This window comes from Conger conger, chromosome 10 (genome assembly GCF_963514075.1).
Source record: "Conger conger chromosome 10, fConCon1.1, whole genome shotgun sequence".
Lineage (NCBI taxonomy): Eukaryota > Metazoa > Chordata > Actinopteri > Anguilliformes > Congridae > Conger > Conger conger.
Window position 1 is genome coordinate 27,690,881 of NC_083769.1, and position 20,694 is coordinate 27,711,574.

Genomic DNA, 20,694 nt, shown 5'->3' on the forward strand with positions numbered 1-20,694 from the left:
GTGTGCATGTGCGGTACTGAGTTTGTTCAGCAACACCCGCTGACAAATGATTGAAAATTAAATGAACCAAATCACAGTGAAAAATCTAACCATGTTTTTGAATATATGAGCATAATAATAGTTTCCATGGAGCACAAAAGTCAATTTTCTCTGTCTGTTCTTGTAATGCCAATCAGTGTTATGTTTTTACCTTGTTATAATTCCATTAATAATCAACTTCATGTTGCAATTAAAATAATGACACAAGACCTGAAAAGCCTGATATAAAAAAGAACAAAATGGTTATTTATTTCAGTCTGCCCTTCCTTATATAACATATCTTGCATGTTGAAATTACAACAAACTCAAGTGGTCATTAACAGATCCTAGCAAATGGGAAAAAACAATTGTAAAATTAAAAAAGCTTTAGTTGACTACTTACCTACTAACTGTTGGTTATCAAACATTCATACTTCTATTGCTTGTTTACAGTACATATCTGCAAACTAATTTCTAGATCAAAAAAAAATGTTTTGGTTAAAAACCCAAAAAGTTCAAATTATAGTTGATACAACATTACCATACAATTGCTAACGTTATTCAGTAGACAGTATACCAAGTCTAATCTCCTTTGTCAGCTCATATATAGAAGTCCTTAGACAAACTTGTTAATGTTTCAGTGCACAACAGTTCAACTGTTTTACAAAAGACACATTGCAATCTCTAAGAATATGTCCCAAGAAAGAAAGAGAAAGACTCAAGTGCTGGTTTCTACATCTTTTGACCCTGGAACCCAGCTAGAGTCCTTGACAAGTAACCAAAGCTGTGCAATCAAAAAGAGCATCACAAAGTAAAGCACATGAACTACGATGTCCTGGAAGCTAAATTCAGCTGCCATTTTGAGTGTCCAAAACAAAGAAAAGGAACAAAGGCGATACGCTATACTAAAAATATATAATCCTGTCCATTACCACTCTGCCTAAAAACAGCAAAGCTGAAAATACAAAAAAATTCGCAACTTTACTTTTGCACAAAAAAGCAAAAGTGTGTCTGTGTGCTCCAAGAAACCGAGTCGCTGGGACTTTACCACATGTAATAGCTTCTCGTTGTGTCAACTTGGGTGGGCTTGTTCTCCAAGGATCCCTCTTTATCCTTCTCAGTGTCTGCCTCCCACAGGTTAATGAGAGGAGGGTAGAGCTCATTCAGGGGGATGGAGGATGTTTTCTGCATGTACTTCTTTAAGGAGTGGTGATAGTTCTTCCTCTTCCACCTTTTGGCAATGTAAACAGTGATGGAGGCCAGGCTGACAATGGCAAACATTGTGCCCATGACAGCTGCCAGAGCAGTGTTGGTTCCTTGGTCTGAGATTTCAACAGCAAAGGCTGCATTCTTGGTAGTGACATTGACACAAGACTTCTGTGTCTGCTGGTGGATGTTTGACACAGTGAGGCACACCTCATACTCGGTGGAGGGCTGCAGGTGGGTGAGGTTGTATTCGTGAACGTCCACTGGGACCCTGGCGGTGTAGGTGATGTGAGGGTTATCGATCTTCATGGTTGCGGATGACCATTTCAGGTTAGAGGTCATGACATTGGAGTTGACTTTCCAGGACACCAGAATGGAGTGGGATTCTGTCTGTTTGACAGAGATCTTCATGACCTGAACACCATCCAGTAAGGTCCCATTGACTCGGATGGTGGACACTCGTGTGTCCGCGCCCTCTGTATTCTGGGCCACACAAGTATACCGCCCCGAGTCCTCCACCTGCACGTGTGAGATACGTAGAGTGCCCTCGCTGGTCAGGTGGTACCTGTCAGACAGGGTGTCTACCGTAATCTTGTTCCCCATTGGTGTGACCCAGTAGATCTCAGGTTCGGGCTCAGCTACAGCTCGACAGTCCAGGCTGACGGTCATGCCGATATCCAGGTTCAGGTGGTTAGGGAAGGTGTCATGGGAGATCATGGGCAGGCACTGCTCAGTGGAGTCCAGCAGAATGACCTCCCTCACATGCTGACCTCTGAACTCAGGTGGCATGGCGCAGAACATGGAGACGGGCTCCATGAAGCGGATGCTAGTCTTGTTGGAGTTCATCCACTGGATGACACAGTCACATCGCAGGGGGTTGCTGTGGACACTGATCTCCCTCAGGTTTGGCAGTGACTCCATCGTCTTCTGATAGAGGGCATTCAGTGCGTTATTGTTCAACATGAGGCTCTCCAGAGATGGAACATCCCTGAAGGCTTGTCGGTTGATGTAAGAGAGCTTTGGGTTGTTGGTAGCCTCCAGCTTTGTCAGTTCTGGGAGGTTGTCAAGTGCATAACGATCAATTGAGACCAATTCCGCCATGTTGTTGACACCTAGCTCTTTTAGCCTTAGCATGTTCCTGAAGTCCCCCTCCTGGATTTTGTGCACAGGGTTTTTGTTCAGATCCAAGAATTTTAAATTGGGAACTTTCTGCAAGGCAAGGTGTGGGACTCTGACCAACTTGTTGTCATAGAATGAGAGGCTTTCCAAGTTATCAAGTCCCACAAGCGCATTCCCAGGAACATCCGTCAAGTCCATTCCAGCCAATACGAGGCTCCTGAGGTTAACAAGAGGCTTAAAATTTAAGTCCAGAATACCAATAACTGGGTTTTCTCCAATCATGAGGATCTCAAGGTTGGGGGTAGACTCAAACCAGCGGCTGTCAATGATCTTCAGCCTGTTGGAGTTGAGGTGGAGCCGCAGCAGATTTCGCAAACCGGAGAAGGCATTAGCTGATATGGAACTGATCTGGTTGTGGTTGATGTAGAGCTCCTGCAAGTTGGAAAGGTCTTGCAGGCAATAGTCAGGCATCTCTGAGATCTGATTCTCCTCCAGGTGCAGCGTGGTCAGCTGGGACATGTTGACGAGCCCCACGTCCCGGATGCTGCTGAAGTTGTTCTGGGACAGGTCCAGCTCGGTCAGGTTGAAGAGCTGCTCCAGCTCATTCGCGGTGTGGGCGATGTAGTTGCTCTGCAGCAGGAGCACCTGGGTGTCGCTCGACAGGTTGCTGGGGATGCGGGTGAGACGCAGGTCATTGCAGTCCACGGTGGTGGCCTCCCTGTAGGTGGACTGAGGAGTGAACCAGGGCCGGATCTCACACACGCAAAGCTGGGGACACTCTGCCCTGCATACTGAGCACAGCCCTAACAGGACAAGCAGCAGCCTTGCCAAACACAGGCGGCCCAGAAGAGCGGAGATGGAAAACCTGCTTGCCATGCTGTCTGTCAGCTTTCCGAGTTGAGCCAGTCGTCCAGGAGCCAATTACCTTGAGAGTGTCTGTGAGAGTGTCATCAACCAGAAGTGTTCATTGGTACTTTCCCACAGCAGAACAGCACTTTCACAGTGGGAGAGCGGCTGTGAATGGGTGTAAAGATCTGGTAATGATCCACTGTCTTCTTTCCACTTCCTGCCGTGCTTTCATGTGCTTAACAAGATGTTGCTCCTCAGTCCAGCCTTGATTCTGGAATGTGCCTGTAATACAGAAATACAGAGATTAGAGTGTGGCACACTAGATGTATACATACTGTAATACGGTAGGTAGTCCTGCACAACATGAATACAATAAACATGAATGCACAATAAACAATATTAGAGATAGAGAGAGAAATAAAGAAAGAGAGAATATCTAGTCTGCTTAGCTAAATACCATATTTCAAATATAAAGTAAAGGTGATTAGAAGAAAACGAAATGCAAACAATGGGAGTTAGACCTAAAAGCTACAAAATGAGTAAAAAAGACAATGAATGCTCACCAGTTAAATAAATAAAATGCAAAATCTACTATTTATTATGCACACACAATGCAAAATGTATTGGCTAGTGATCAAATTTCATTATCTGACAGGCATGCCAGATGCATTCAAAGCTTTATCATTCTAAATGTATTCAAAGTAACATTAATGTGAATCTACTCGCATTTATTTCTAAGATGGATTTTCAGGAATCTGAGTTTTGAATAGGTCTACTAGTGAGGTACAAAATTTTTTACCTTGAGGACCAATTTGTTCAAACATGGAAAAACAACAACTATAGTAATTTGCACAAACATATGTTTGCCTAAAGGCTTTCATACACAAAAACACACATTGCTTGAAATTATACATTAATAATTTACTCCAATATACTATAATTTTCTAAGCTAAATTAATTAATTGGGAATTTAATCTGAGTAACACCTGATGACAGTGATAAAGCCGATTTATAAATACCAATTATAAATAATATAATAGATTTCTCAGTGAAGCTTATGGGGAGTTCTGAAGCACAGTCTTTCAAGAGTCTGACTGAAGGATAATTATACTATGAAATATATACTGTACCCAAAACATGAAGCATAGAAAAACTGTGTGACTAGAATGATTAAACAACTAAAAACGAATGCTTTCGGGTTTATGACCAAAACAAGGCATGCTAAGATTTTTTAAATTTATTTAAAAGAAAATAAATCTTAATTTCAACACATGTATTCCTGTTTACTATCACCATGACTGCAATGGCTGTTCCTGGTTCCAACATGCAGTGCCATTTTGCATTTAGGACACAAATTGTTTGAATGATCGAACCACGTCAACAAAAAGGTTAGATTTTTTTACTGTCCGGGGGGGAATAGGAGAGTAAGGCAGAGAAGGAAGGAGGAGGGACGCTAAAGAGTGAAAATATAATGAGCCTGCTGATTTTTGGGGACTAATTTGACATGCCTGACAGGGCAGAAAAAAATCTCTCAAATACTTTGTGCTTCTGTGGCATTAAATTGGAATTCATTTCCATTGTCTGTCTTTTAATGAGCTTTTAAGCTGCCTGAAACTATTAAAAAAGCAAAAGCCAAGCCTAATCCACTGCCATGTTTTGTTACATTATATCAGCAAAATGTTTTGATTTGGAAAATACACAGGCCCTTGGGCCATGTCTTCAAACAAAATATGTGTCTTTAAAGAGCTTTTGTCCTCTTGTCCTTGAGAAAAGGCTACAACCTTGTCTCCTTTTTATCATATACTGAATACAACCTGGACTTGTATCTAAATCTAAAACCCCTGTAATTGTAGAAGTTGAGCACTGGATAATGGCACCGATAAGTCCCATAATACCACTTATTCTCAGCCAGCTCTTCCACTGCTGCATAATACTGAGTTCTCAGTATTGAGAAACTTCAAAATGTAATATTAATTGAAATTTTCACATCTTTTTAAGACATTAGGTCAGGGACATGAGAAAGAGCCTGAAATGATGCCAAGGATAAGAGGTGTTATTGAGCGATGCAGTCCCAGGCTGTGAATGCATAAAACTGCAGCAAGGCAGAGTTTTGACATACTGCACTGGACACGCTCACAAGCCATATCAGCTCAAGTAATATGATAACAAATTAGTATTATCAACATTACTGTGTGAGGTGATAAAAGTGCTTACTGACATAGATCTGGAGACCCAGGAATCACACATGAGCCTCCATGAGTGCGCCATCATGGGGGAAGAGGTGCATTAAGAGCTGCATCATGGGACAGTAACATGTCCAGGATAGTCCTTCACTGGTCTTTGTAAAGCCTGACACTCCAGTGTGTGTGTGACCCAGACACTGTCCAGTTTATCAACTGCCTTGAATGTGCTTGCTGGATGAAAGCATGTTCACAAAAATATCCCCTCATTTTGCGAAAGTTACAGTGTAAGAACATGAACCATGCATGACAAAAACTTCAATATGGTTTCAGTTGTCAAGGCTTCTAGAAACAAGGTAAATTGAGCTCATTATGGTGGCTGTCCAATAATGTCTGCATAGCACCGCTTCCTGGCTATTACTTGTGTTAAACTCTCAATGATTAGAAGGGAAAATATTTAATGGATCCTAAAATATCGTATAGAAATGATCTGCTTTGTGAAATATGTAACTATGCTGACGAATTTCATTCCCTCCCCTTCTAAATCATAGAGACATATTTGTGTATCCTAGTTGCCAAATGACTGAGAAATCCATAGGTGATGCATTATGTGCACTTACATTGCCAAACAGGTCTAATCTACCAATGAACACTGAAACACATTTGACAGCTATAACAAGGAAGGCAAAACTGTGAGACATCATGACAGAAGGCATTGCAGTTTGTACAGATAATGAGCTTGACAAAAATCAATTAGGAGCTTGAGGCTGTCAGCTGTGACTGTATCAACCCCAGTTCTTTTTGGAGTGGCTGGTAATTGTGACTTAATTCAAATGAGTTCAGGGGTAATCCCATGACGGCAATAGCTGGGGGTGTAGATAATATGTCTGTGTCTGCAGACAGGGTATCTAACAAATTTAAAATGGCCACTAACTTTAATGTGGTGCAAAGAAGTCTCTACAAAGGACTTGACTTCATAAAGGCAGGTTTTCACTATGGTGTCAGAACTTCTGGTGGCAAAAGAAAAGAAAGTCTAATGCATCACATTTAAATACCCTTTTTAAAAAGGACACACATGATTTACAGTGTTCATAACAGTGCAGCAGTGCTCTTGTGCTTAGAAAATCACACTGGAGAGGCTTTCAACCTATTGATGCAGACGGAACAGAAAGGCAGGCTGATGAAGGGTGCTTTACAGAAGGGTGCCCCCTTATCAGACCCCCACAGGAGAACAGAGTGTACGTACAGTGCAGACACAGAGTCCCGTGGTTCGATAAAGAAACAGTGTACTGCAATCATTCTGCTGCCTCAGCGGAATCCTGTCACCATAGTGGCATACTCCCAAGGCTACTGAGGTGAAATAGCATATAAGCCTTAGGCTTACCATATACAATACAATCACGTTTAGTGTTGCTAGAAAGCCAATGAGGAACAGGTTGGTGTCATTGGTGGTATGGTACAGTAGGGGGTCCCTGATCTTGGAATGACATTCAAAAATGTAACATTGGGAATGTTTTGTGAATTGTGAGTCAGCAGCCAAGAGGTTAACCTGCTTTGTAGGCATACAGAGATAACGCAAGCAAGGGCATTGAGGTTACTGCTTGTGTCTTTTTGCCATTTGGTGTTTTTCTTTGATCCATGGGTATATAAGAGGTAAGTGGAATGGTTCGGGGAGACACATCAACACGGTCTCCTGTGCATCACTCACATACTGTATATGCATTTCAATACTCACATTGTGCAGTGCACCAATGCCTTTTGCTATTATTAAACATTCTGTACAATACATTGCATTTACTTGAACATGGCTTTGAATGCCAACATTACCCATCACTGGAATACATTATACTTGTGTAATGGAAGATGTCCTGCAACAGCAGTATTTCATTCATGATCACAAGGAATCTATTACTAAAACGTGTCGCTGGTTTTGCCGCTATTCAAAATGATTTATTTCACACACTACTAGAAAGGCATAATAACATATCACGCAAGTGTTACTAAATGCTTATCACATAACACACTGGAACACCCAGGGAATATATTTAGGATGTACAATCTTTTTTTGTGTAAAAACACAGCTAAGGCTGTGATATTGTTACACAGGTCACAACAGCTCCTTTGGAATTGGAGACACCTGTAAAATGTTGACATTAAAAAAGCATGTAAATTATGAGCAAACCGAGACAAAAAAAAAAACGAGAATCATTCACTTTATTTCACTGCCTTACTCAATTCACTGCCTTCACAGTTCAAATGTAATCAAGACTTCAGCCAAGTGTATTACAGATACTGTATGTTCAGCATCGACAATCATTACTAACTTCCTGCTTCATTAGTTGCTGTTTATTTATGGGAGATTTTGTTCTCCCTAATTCAGGAAGAATCACAGCTCCTCCAGTACTCCAACGATCAAATCTGGGATTGCCTCAGGACCATCATGAAGGAATTTCATAAATGGTTTACCTTCATTGGGCATGGGAAAAAAAATGACCTAAACTGTCAGCAGGGTTTCAAGCTAAAGGCTATCAATTCTAATATCTATTATGAATGCCTTTCATTGACACAGGGTAGATAATGAAAATTATATTTCAATGTATCACTTACAGAAAATGTATGTGTGATTTATATACCAACCTGCTCTGACAAGCATTGAACATTGAGGTCTACTCTCGTTTTGCATAAATATTCTAAAAATATAGCCTACACATAAAAGTTGGTTTGATTTCCTTCCTGTTGCCTATTCATCTCAATACATGACATAATTTAACATAAAAGAGAACACCAGGAGGGCTTGATAGACAGTTTCTCCACTTTTACTGCCTACAGTACCTGTAGGTGTTATTTATAGACGTTCTAAAAATACAAAGATGGATGCGTTAGTGCTCATGAAGAGACATTTTCACTTGTACTTCGACTAGATTCCTGACGTAACTGCGGTAGAATACTGGGCTCATGTCAAGGGTACACTCACAGTAAAAAAGGTGCACTTCTTACCGGGATGGTACCTATACGTACATACTGAACCTACATAACTGTACCCCCATCCATGAGTTTAACATGAAACCTTTATTCTTGCAAAAGATACTTATTAGTATGCAAGTTGCTTTATTGTACATTTGGAAAAATTGTTCCTTAAAGAACAAAAATGTACCTCCACTGTTCACTTAGTTCTGAGAATGTATGACAGCATTGTCCCAAACCGAAAGTTTATAGTGCAGTACAGAAACCACAACCTCACCAAATTACAGCCACTAGCGTTTTCTTTGAATGTTTCCATATATCACAGTATGAACTATATCATTACATATTAAAGGTACAATAGGTAAGATTTGTGTGTTAAAACATTGTTACAAGATCATTGTAAATCCCTTCCAATCATTGAAAAAGGTTTACTCACCCTCTGTCTGCAAATAACCACACAATACAACAGCAGTATGCAGAAGAGCATCTCTGAACACACAACACGCCTAAACCTCTAAGTGGATAGGCTACAGCAGCAGAAGACTAATAAAGTGCTCACTGAGTGTACTTTATGACAGAAATGTATTTTTCACTCTTTATGTATGCTGGATGCAGATTATGATATAATAAAACATGAATAGCATGACAATGTGGGGCAATGTGAGATACATGCATTTTACAGGCATTGTCAAATGCATGAAACTAAGTGATACACAGATGAATCCAAAACTAAATGACAGAATAAAATACAAATCAATCAGGCATGTGGCCTGTTTTCCTTTCCCACTTAAAGTGTGAAGGCTGTGTGTCAGTGTGTTCAGCCTCCACCACGCTCCGCTCCATCCATATCAATGGTGATTTAGCACTCATTTCCCTCTATTAAGGTTAATCTCAGATTTCACCCTCAAATAACAACAAAGCAACATGCATTAAGAGGGATTAAATTCCACTGATTTTAATTTCGACTTGGAATTGTGTACTGTAAGCAACGGCTTAACAAATCTCTTAAAACTGCAAAGCAACATCATGATCTATGCTTTAATAAGAAATGCGCTATTAAGCATGCCCAGAATTTTTTTTTTTGAAATGTCCTCAATAGATGTAAACATGGAGAGGGATAATGGATAGCTTGATCACTTCTCTGAACAAATGTACAAACTAATGTTTGGAAATTAGGTAGAGAGTTGTGTAAGAAGGCTGCACTGTGGAATCAAAGAATGAGGTATTGTCTATGGTCATAGCTTTTAAGATACTGGTTTTATTGGGTCTCTCGCAGGCACCTCCAAGACAGGAGTTTGCACCATCAACAAGAGCAACTTGATGATGGTTGGCATTTTATATAGCGCCTTTATCCAAAGTACTGTACAATTGATGCTTCTCATTCACCCATTCACACACACACTCACACACCAACGGCAATTGGCTGCCATGCAAGGCACCAACCAGCTCGTCAGGAGCATTTGGGGGTTAGGTGTCTTACTCAGGGACACTTCGACACATCCAGGGCAGGATCGAACCGGCAACCTTCCAACTGTCAACAGCTCATACCGCCTGAGCCAATGTCACCCCAAGAAGAATGATAGCTTCATTCTTCACTAAACTCCACATAGCACAACCCCAACACAAAAACACACTGTAACATCTGAAAAGCATGCAGCACAGAGAGCCCAACCCAACAACAATATTGGCTGGTTTCCCAAAAGGGATGTGCATTGAAAATATGTAAATCAGGATAAAAAGCCAAATTCAGTTCTCAGTCTCATACGCCCTCATTTGTCATAAATATATCTTCTCCATACTTGCAATGTGGCTGTTCACTTCAGTGCATATTAGGCCGTTATTTGTGCCTCTCTGCATGTCTCCTGAAGCTCTGGTCTGCTGCTGGCCTCCCGGCTGCTGTGTCTGCTCACCCTGGCTCTCCCTCCCAGCTCTTTAATCAAATGTGATGGCAGAACAAATTGCTGCGTTCACGCTAGACCGTAAAAATCAAACACCTGGCATTCAGATCCCCAAAACTGTCAGTCTGGGGTGGGGAACGGGATCTCTGATTCCACTGCCACATCCTGTTGACCACTGTCCCAGTGGGATGCCTTGGGAAAGCCACAATATGGCCTTCATAGAGCCTAAAATGGCTTTCCAGCAGGCAGACCAGCAGAGTAATAACAGCTGAGCAATAATGCAGCGTTTTCTGTGATTTACGCTATGTGTCCTGTAAGTGAGAGCAGTAGTTTTAGATAGCCTTTCATGAACTATGAATAGATTATGAGCACATGCTAATGCGCAGTCTTCACAGAGGAATGAAAGTGATGATAACAATACACAATGTCCTATCATTTCTCAGACAGTACAGACAATTATTTCTTAAGAAAATGAGTTGCTTGCATGCACAGAAAAAAACATTAATAAAATGCAGCACCTATAATTTATCATAAAAGTCTCTCAGGGGGTATCTTGAAAAATGTACAGTCCAGTAACTGTATGTAGATAATATGGCAGACCATATGAAACAAACTATAACACAGTGGCTATAAATTACAACATGTATTTTACATCCCAGACTCATCACATCAGACTGTGACGTGATGAGTTTGACTGTGATGTGACGTGAACAGTTTCACAATTTTCCAATACAATTGAACTTAGGACAGGTAACCACCAATTTCTGGTGGAGCACTGTGGAGCACTGTGGTCAAAACGTGGGTAAAAACAAACAGAATATTTAGCTGTCACTTTAAAACCATTCTACACAGCAGTCACCTGTGGGAATATTTATTATCTGACAACTGGCACTCCACAGAATCCTCTCAGTGAGGCCTCACAACTCCTGGTAATCACAGTGAGATTCATAACAAACCATGGCTTTCCTCTGGAAAAAGTCACATCCTGAGCTTAACCCTCATCACACGGGATATCTCTGACACACTGAAGCTGAAAATAATACATAGCACTACAAAAATGCCTGACAAGCAATGCTTTTTGGGTAAAGGAAAAATAAACCTACCAATGGTACCTAAGGTAAAATATAGGCTACACCTTTCATATAAGGTAAAAAAATAATAATAACAAAAATATTCTGTGTAGGTACATTCCAACTAGCCCATGTACTCTAGTCTAGTTTGTCAGGAGTTAGGCACACAGCTTGAGTGTTTGCAAGGCAGTTACCACCATTAAGCTAATGTGAACTGGTATTAAATCAGTCAATGGATCATAAAATAATGTATGATACATATTCCAGGCATTAGCAATGTCCTTACATTAGTTCAGAATCAAATCTACAGAGATATCCCACACTGTATCACTGGCCACAATTATTATGGCACCACAAACATCCATGTCATAAAAATAGTCGGCAGGCAGTTTATTTTTCACTGGGCTAATAGTTTATAGTCTCAATTCATAGTCACATTTATTCTGCATTTCTGGAGCAGCATACATTATACACCTCTTTTTCTGGAAATGAATAAGCAGCATTTATGTTTCCAATCCATTTTAAATGCAGTAATCAAAACAAAGAGAGGGGTGATGATTACATTCTTTCACTGAATCAAAAATATATGAGGATTGACCTAAACTTGGACACATCCCAGCCTGGCATTAAAATGCCAACAGAAATCATTTGGTTTTGTTTAACACAGTGAAGCTTCCTGTATTGTCACCAGTAATAATGACTATGCATATGATGCATTCATAGATGAAGCACCGCATGTCAATGTGCCAGGCTAAACTGGCCCTTACACATGATAACGAGTGAACGATGACTGCCTCAGCTTACAACACCGGTGAAATTCACTGAACTACAGCACCGAGCTGCAGGTAAACACAGATGATGTAATCTTTTCCCAGGGCTCCTGCTTATTAAAGCTGCAGCTAGAAGGTTCCTAAGGAAAGCACAAAGACACAGAGGGCTGCGATGGTAGGGCATTTACAGAACACAGTAAATGACTATACGGCTATCGGGAGCAGGTAAAGAAAAGTCTAAAGGAGTTATGGCGGTGGGGTGGGAGTTAATTAGTAGGAGATGGGTAAAGTGTGAGGAAACAACAGTATTAGTCCCCATTCTCTTTCATTACAAACTGCCTCCACCCTCCATAAACAACCGTGCTAAGCTTGTTAGATTTTAGCAAGACAGTATCAAAGCTCCATATCCCATCGTATTTAACTCAGGGGACACAGCTATTTTAAGTACAATCCATAAGTACAAAAATGCAAACACGATACATCTAAAAAGTGCAGATAATGATGATGTGACTTCAGCATTTAAATAGAATGGTGCAGTCTTTTGCATAATATTGTTTATGCTGCAGGCAAATGCCCCAAACTAAGAACTGAATGCAGGCAAGGTGGGGTGCAAAGTCACTCAAAAGACACATTTACAGCACTGTCTGTAAATGAAATAGATTTCTAAGTGCATACCATAGCTCTTAATCCGTACATTTCCAGGTGAAATTCTGTGAACACTACAGTTTATTGGTTCTGAAAGCAGTCAGAATCTTGACTTGTCATCTTGTCTAAGCAGAAAGAACTTTGATCTGATTCCACAGACTCATGTAGGCTAAACTGCAAATGTTTTGCTCATAAATCTGAGTTTTGAGCCTTTGTTTGAAGCAAAACTGTGGCATCCAATATAGAACATCTGGACTGCAATCCCAGTAACACCCTATCACAGTTGGTTTCTTTCAGTGGGTTTTTGAGCTTTTATTGTGCTCTACAGCCACTAGTTTGGAGAAAAAATAGTGAATTAATTATTAATCTATGAATGAAGTCTATTTATGATTGAGTGTATTTATTCAGAGAATGTCGAGCAGAAACTCTTAAAGGTCACTTTAAGGCATGACAGAGTGGAATAAACAAAATCCAGGTTTGTGCCCCTAGGTGAGGAAAAGTGAGGTCTCGCTGTGCCTAAACAGAGCCCAGGGGCAGAACAGACTGAGCAGAAAGGGCCCTCCCCTGTGGTACACACTCCAAAGCCAGCCCTACGACTTATATTCAGAGGCAATCTATATCTATATAAAACGGCAGTCACAAATGCATGTTCATATTTCCTGCATTTAGGGCTACCATGCTACTCTGGTCATTTCACTATCTGAGATCTTACTGTGATCAGAATAATTGTTGTGCTCCACAATTGTTGTGCTTCCCCAATCAGGCTGACTCAGCTATTTCAAACTGAGAAACATCAAAACGAATATACATGATTATAATACATGAAACTCACCAGGCACTTATCTGGGCGAGTACAGTAATGATTTTATCACTGATGGAAATTAGAACCTTATTTTTCATTGAAGTTACAGACTTATATTTATTTTAAATAGCATATCAGGAGCAAGTATTCAAGGTAAACCTTTGTCTGTTATTATGCAAACTGTTGCGCTATCACACCACATAGTTTTTTTTAAATACAGCATTGGATTTTGACAAACTAGATTAGCAACTTGCACTGTATTTGTTTCAGCTGGTTACACAGCTTACCCAAACAGCCATTGGTTAGCCTGTCTCTTAAAAATTCTGCTTAAACGAATACTCAGTTTGGCTGGTAGTTCTCCAATTTTTAGAGCTAAAAAGATAATGTTTGGTTTTGCATAATTCCAATGTATAAAAGCTGTAGGTTACAAATTAATTCTGATGGATACCACAAATTATCTCATTATCTAACTAAAATAAACTCCTGCAACAATATTAATAAATATGTAAAAACTAAATCTTATAATTACGATGACTTGCTTCCAGGAACAAAAGAATACCAATAAATGCAATAGTTAAATAATAATGGCAAATCAAAGAGTAGTTTTAGAACACCATTATTGTTATTATTTTATTGTAATTACAGTATGTACCGGCAGTTACAGAATCAAATCCTTCACCCTTTTGTCAGGGATTTCTTCTATATTGTAGTTTTAGCATCTAATGACATTACACCCATTTAGCAGACACTTTAAAAAATAGTGTTTAATTAATATCAGAAATAGTGTGGAGACCTGGCTAACAACAATCCTAGACCAGCGAGGCACCACTAATGTACAAGTGGCCGTTAAATATGCTAATAAATTAGCCTCTTACAACAATCTTTCTAGGATAATATTTGGTTTTCAATTTGCACAGCATAACCATGCCCTGATCTCCAGAACATTAAATAAGAATGGGTTGGCAATCTCTTACCACAACAAGGAAATCCAGTTGAATTGATACATAGCAGCACTTTTTGTGAGTATACTTAATTTAACCACTATAGTTTAGCCTTTTCTCTTGGTATAAATTGTCAGCAGTGTTCTTGGATCTGGAACAGCTCAACAGGCTTGTATTCATCTGGTTGCCTTGGAGACAGGCTACACCACTGGTGCGTCTGTTTCATACCCAAATGAGGGGACAGCAGTGTAGACCCCGTGTCTGTTAGGGCAGGATAATGGGGGTAAACAAGGGATACATTCCCAGTGCATCCTTTCCAGCACCAGTCAAAGTTTATCCTAGTCCATCTAACAGGCTATTTTTTCCCCAGGTTTAAAAAGATATAAACAAAGACCAACCCCTGAATGCTAACACCATATTGGATGTCTCACAACCTGTCAAGAGGAGTTGAGTTGATATACAGCCAAATGATACGGAGTGAAAGATTTCTTGATAAGAAATACCCAAGGCTGTAATTTCACAGCAGCAGTAAATGGCAGTAGATGCACAGCAGTCAACTTTTTTTTTGACATTTTCATCATTAACATAATTTATGCCTTTGCCATGACCATGATTTTATGTAGTAGTTTGTTGGGGGGGTTTAACAATTAAATATTAAATGACACTTCATAACTGAGCTGGCAAAAATAATAGTCAATGATAAATGAGTTTGGTCAAAACAACTCATCCTAAAAACAATAACTAATTTTAAGGAGTTTTCTTGATAAACTACTTATCAATCACATTCCATTTTGTTTTTTTATTGCCTGTTGACACACAAACCAAACAAAAAAAAACACTTATTCAGATAGAACAATTGATAAACTGTACATATCGGGCACATAATAATACATTATATCAGTATTATTATTGAGAGACACCCAACGAATAATCACTACAAAACAATTTGACATTGAAAAAGAAAACTGGCACACATGAGAGTAATGCAGTGGCTCTGAAATTCTTCAGCTTTTGTAGTAGACTGACAGAGATTGAGAGGGAGCATGCACACAAGATCTGCCTGACTGACACCCTATTCCTCAGCCATTAGTATGCAAGGTTGTCCCTGAGTATCAAGGAGATCTTTCATTCTGCTGGCACACTGAGTCAAAGGTGCAAAATCTAGAAGTGGAATTGAATACAGCCATTCATTCAGAGGGTTTGACTTCCTAAAGAGTATCGAAGCCAGCATCTTCTCAGAGACCCTGTCTGATAAATAAAAACAGTATACAATATATCTGAAAATAAAAAAGAAGATACTGCAAAACTGCTTAAAAATAATTACATCAAATGGTTTAATCTTTATGAGTGTTCTGAATATATTGTCAGATATGTCACCTGAAATACTTTGATGCAAAATGCGATGAGACTTTTTCTTTAAGAACAGTATTCTGTACATACCATATTAATTTGAAGCTCCATGTGCTTGAAAAACATGAACACTTATTGCAAATATCTGTGGCAGCAATATTGAATTCTATTTCATCTTGGGATATTTTAGGTCAGAATGGTTCTAAATAAATAAATAAATATGCTAGCTTGCGCTTCAGGATTTTCTCTAATTATGCTCATTGTTACAGGAGAGCACATATGGTAGTCGCGCAGGTGGGCCGGTACAATTTTGATGTGATATCTGAGAACAAAATACAAATATATTTGTTTTAAGAACTTTTTAAAGGTTAAGCTTTATCCAAGTATAATTATAAAGCAGATAGAATTTTGCCAATGCACTGTCTATGAAAAATCTGTTTACAATCCCAGATGATTGCCAATAGAAACATTCAAAAGAAGCCGTACGATGATGACAAGACACTGACTGCAGGAGTCCTTTAACAGGAAACTCTGAATCTGTCATGATCAAATCTATTGCCAAACTGCTACACAGATCTGATACATTTTTACACATAGCATCTGGTCTGTCATGTATTCTGGTCAAATATGGCATGGTGACAAGAAAACCAAAGTGCAATATCAGCGATGCCCCTATTTGCCACTTGAGGCCTGACCGTAGTGTCGTCACAATGGCCTGGATAGTTTTTGTTCATCTGTAACATATGCCTTGCACACTATCTATATGATTATTTCTACAGATCATTTTATGTATTATCAATTTGGTATTAGCTGAACAACTGACTCTGTCCTGCACAGCCCAAACATTCACAAAGCTCTCAAAGCTTGTGTTGCCACTTCTCCCGTGAAATAATGACAGAAGGCATAACTGAAACTCCACCGTCCATACGTACATGTGCCTACTGTATATAATGTACACTCAGTGTATGTGTGTATTATTGTCTTAACATTTCCTCAGGACTCCAGAGTCAAAAGCTAGAGGGTGCCTCCAGTGCCAACGGAACACACAAAGTCCGACCCCTGGACCAAGCACCACCGTACAATGTTTCTGTCCCTCCCCCCACTACATTGGCAGTCTTGAGAAAGCTTAATTTGTCTTTGTCAGCATTCACACAGTTTCTGAAGAAAACTCTTGCCCTGCGGCATAATGAACAGATGTTCCAGCCAAGTCTGGAACACGTCAATGAATACACAACATCAGCTTTTATTCTTCAAATATGCACGTGTAAGGTGTCACCTTGGCTTCATCTATGTTTACTTCATTTTATCGCCAAATAACTCATTATCATACTAATTATCTCTGAATATTGAAAATGGGGTGATTGAATGGCTTATTATAACATATGAAATGAACTCACATGAAATCCAGAACTCAGTTGGATCGTTTCTAGGTTTTGCGTGTATCCTCAAGGTGAATTCATCCTTTGGATAAAATCAAGAACTACAACAGACAAGTTCCGAAAGTATCCTGTTCCCCAACTACTACTTTGCCCAATTGTTGACGTTCATGGCCCTGATGTTTCACAGAAACGATTTAATTTACTGAAAGGCCATTTTTAATCTCATGCACTGAAGTTCAAACACAATATATAGCCGAGCATCTTGCATGAAACAATACAGGTGCGGCTTCCACTTTCCTGAGATACATGCGCAACAGCTGCTGCAACAACAGGGACGGGAAACTATAGGTGACCGAAAACAATGCAGCTCATTCTCTCCCACACCCTACCCTATGACCCCTACTTTTTATTCTCACTTCTGAACTATTGTCTTGTCTCTTTCTTCGTAAACTCTTTGTCTGTTCGAATTCCTTCGGATGAATGGAGGGGTTGAGACATCTGGCAGGACGCTAGCACATTTTCATGCAAATCGGATTTTAGCTGGTCACACAATACACAAATGGATGGTAAAACAGCGCAGAGTGTGCTGGCTTAATTTGTGATTTCTACAACATTATATCGCTAGCGAATCAAAGTTTGTATGCTACTTTGTTCAATTAAACGGTTTCATAGGGTAGTTTAATTTTCTTTATGTTTTTGCATGTAAAAGGATAAAGGCATCGACAACCTATCTATAACCTACTGTATGTAGCCCACAGTATATCCGCAAACGCAATCATTTCCACAATGTAATCCACCTCTGAAGCGAAGTCGGCAACTGTAGCAAATATATTAACGACCTCTTTGGAACTTTGCATATTTGTTCCTTGTAGTATTTGGTGGTTTAACCAACAAATTGCATTCATATGTCGCCACAGAGTCCACTTCGACATGTCTACAAAGCCTTTTATTTCACGGTTCCCTTTAGGGGAAGAATAATAAGCGCTTAGTGTCATAATGTCAGAACGTATACTGCGCATAAAACGATTGCGTGGGAATATAAGGCACAATACTGACACAACTGTGAACTGACTTTGCATGTATGATAATCTCATATTTCAAACCGTTTAATTTTAAAATGTTTTTCAGGCTATGATAAATAAATAAAAAATGCAATAGGATAAGGATAAAATTGGTGACAGACCAAATACTTAAGATATGAATGCGCATCCCATTGCCCTTGCATAGTCAGTGTAACACATTGTTCTACTCCGTCCTTCCTATACGTTGTAGATAGCTAACGTTAGCTTCACAAAAGAGTGACCATGATAAACTATCAAATATGAACACTGTTAAGTCGAGGCATAAAGAGGCTTTACGATACGTAGACTGCTATGTCTAACTATCTTCTACAGCAAATAAAAAACGAAATCAACAACACAAATCTTCAAACAACGCCGCATTTGTTTAGTTATATTCACTGTGATGGTGACAACCCAACACATGGCGAAGCATGTGCATTACTCAACGGATCTACTGCAGTCAAGTAGTAAGCATAAGTCCATGAGGGAGAGACAGTTGCATCCTTGCATTCTCAAATCGTGGTTAAATAATGCACCGCAGTTTAAAACAGAAGTCCGACTGACAAAATCCAGAATTCCAGAACTGAAAATCCACTAGAGTAGACATGCAGGTATTGGTGAAAAACAAATAAGTACTGATTGCAAGCCTGTGTCTATTTAGGCTACAGATACCAACAGTAGTATCTTGGTATCCTATTCTGCTCACCTTGTTAGCATGACAACCTCCTCTTCACAGTAGCACCTAGAAGTGCCTCTCCACACTTTGTAGGTTTGGTAGAAGATGGGGTGCGCAGGAAGAAATTCAACCTTTTCTCAATCGCTTCTTCAACAATGAAACAATGGCACGTAGGCTACATTACATATGATTTACAATAATCCGGGAAAAACTATGTTTACATTCACAAACGTATTGATAGAATGTGGCCATGCATTTGAGGTACGTAAACCCAGGGAGAGTGGACCGACCAGTTGAAGAAATCCTATCTCGCCACCGGCAATCCGCCCACTGACTACCAGCGGTAGTATGGTAAGCTTCAGCTTGTGCTGCGCCGCGGAGTTCACAAAATATGAAGGGAGCACCTGGCGCTGTCCAGGAGAGTCAGCTGATTCAAGGCACGCGATTGGTTGCAAGCTAGTGCCTGTCATTCGTGGGTAAGGAAGGCACCATCTGTTCGGAGTTTGTGATGGAAACAAAGGCAGGCGCCTGTAGAGCGCAATGGGATATGGACGGGCTGGGGAAGATCGCAAGGGGGGCACTCGGATAATTTGGTAGCCCCTACTCCCTTCTGTGCCTGTACTTTGTCGTCGTGGAGAAGGAATAAGCATTTTGTCTTAATAAGAGTGGAAGCTTTGGGGCGCTTTGTTAGGAAGGATTTCTCTCATACATTTTAAATTGGATTGCACTCATTAACAAGTCAGTGCAAAGATTGCTTCTTGCGTTTGGCCTACTCTACTGATAACGATGCAAAAAATTAAAAAAATTTAAAAATTAAAAAATATGTGAATTTTTTGTTAACAGCAGATACATTCCGATTTAAATAATTAGATTTTGTACATCATCCAAATATCCGTTTATAAAATTCAGAATATCTGGCACAGTGTAGGCCTACATTACTCTTATTAAGAGTAATTCCAATAATTCGGAAAGCATTAGTAGCATCATTGCTTTTAGTCCCCCCTTAATATATTTCAAGATCAATCTTAGGTTAAAATCCTTATTTAAAATGAAATTATATTATCAACCAAATCAAATGATCTTATGATTTGGTTAGTACTGTAGCATGTCACATTGAACATTCTTAGGGCTCTAACAGGAATCTTTAAAAAAAATGTACTCACAAAAGCACATTTCACCAAGGTTTGACCTGGCCTGAGTAAACTAATGTGAGTGTGAGTGAGTTTATGAATTTATTAAATGTGCCTGTGTAAAATGCATGCGAGACAGATGACACTTCAGAATAAAATGTTCAGGCTTTGGTATTTTAAAAATGCGATATAAAACCCATGAATCAAGAAAATGACTGGCAGGCATCTGGTGACTCACACTTAATTGTAAAAATGTAATGATGAATAGTATGAATAGAATGTATTCTCCCTGCTGTGTTGTAACTATCATCTGAGCAATTGCACACAATTGCACTTGGTTTTGCTTAGTGCATTATATTTACCTCAGTCTTATAAAATAAATATAAACATTTTGATGTGGCTGCTGTGGCTACTGTAGGACAGGCATTATATACTGTACAAGGATATTTAAATGTCAAATAAATGGGGAAATACATGTCTGCTCAGCCAAGAATGGCAAAATGACTGCTGTTTTACTCTGAGAACCAGATTAATAATAATAATAATAATAATAATAATAATAATAATAATAATAATAATTCCTTGCATTTATATAGCACTTTTCTCATACTCAAAGTGCTTTACAGTGATGAGAGG

At 39.5% G+C, this 20,694-nt stretch overlaps 1 protein-coding gene across 2 annotated transcripts; it reads right to left on the bottom strand.

Annotated features, from left to right (window-relative positions):
• Positions 1–264: 264 nt before the first annotated feature.
• Positions 265–19,251, bottom strand: LOC133138792 (leucine-rich repeat neuronal protein 1). Of its 2 annotated transcripts, none has more exons than XM_061257828.1 (2): positions 18,959–19,251; positions 265–3,474 (listed from the first exon to the last, which is right to left on the bottom strand). In XM_061257828.1, exon 2 carries the CDS (start codon positions 3,217–3,219, stop codon positions 1,063–1,065), a length of 2,157 nt encoding a protein of 718 aa, XP_061113812.1. In that variant the 5' UTR covers positions 3,220–3,474; positions 18,959–19,251; the 3' UTR covers positions 265–1,062. The 2 variants fall into 2 exon arrangements, with proteins under 2 accessions (XP_061113812.1, XP_061113813.1); XM_061257829.1 differs by lacking the exon at positions 18,959–19,251 and adding an exon at positions 14,496–14,618.
• Between the last annotated feature and the right edge of the window lie 1,443 nt (positions 19,252–20,694).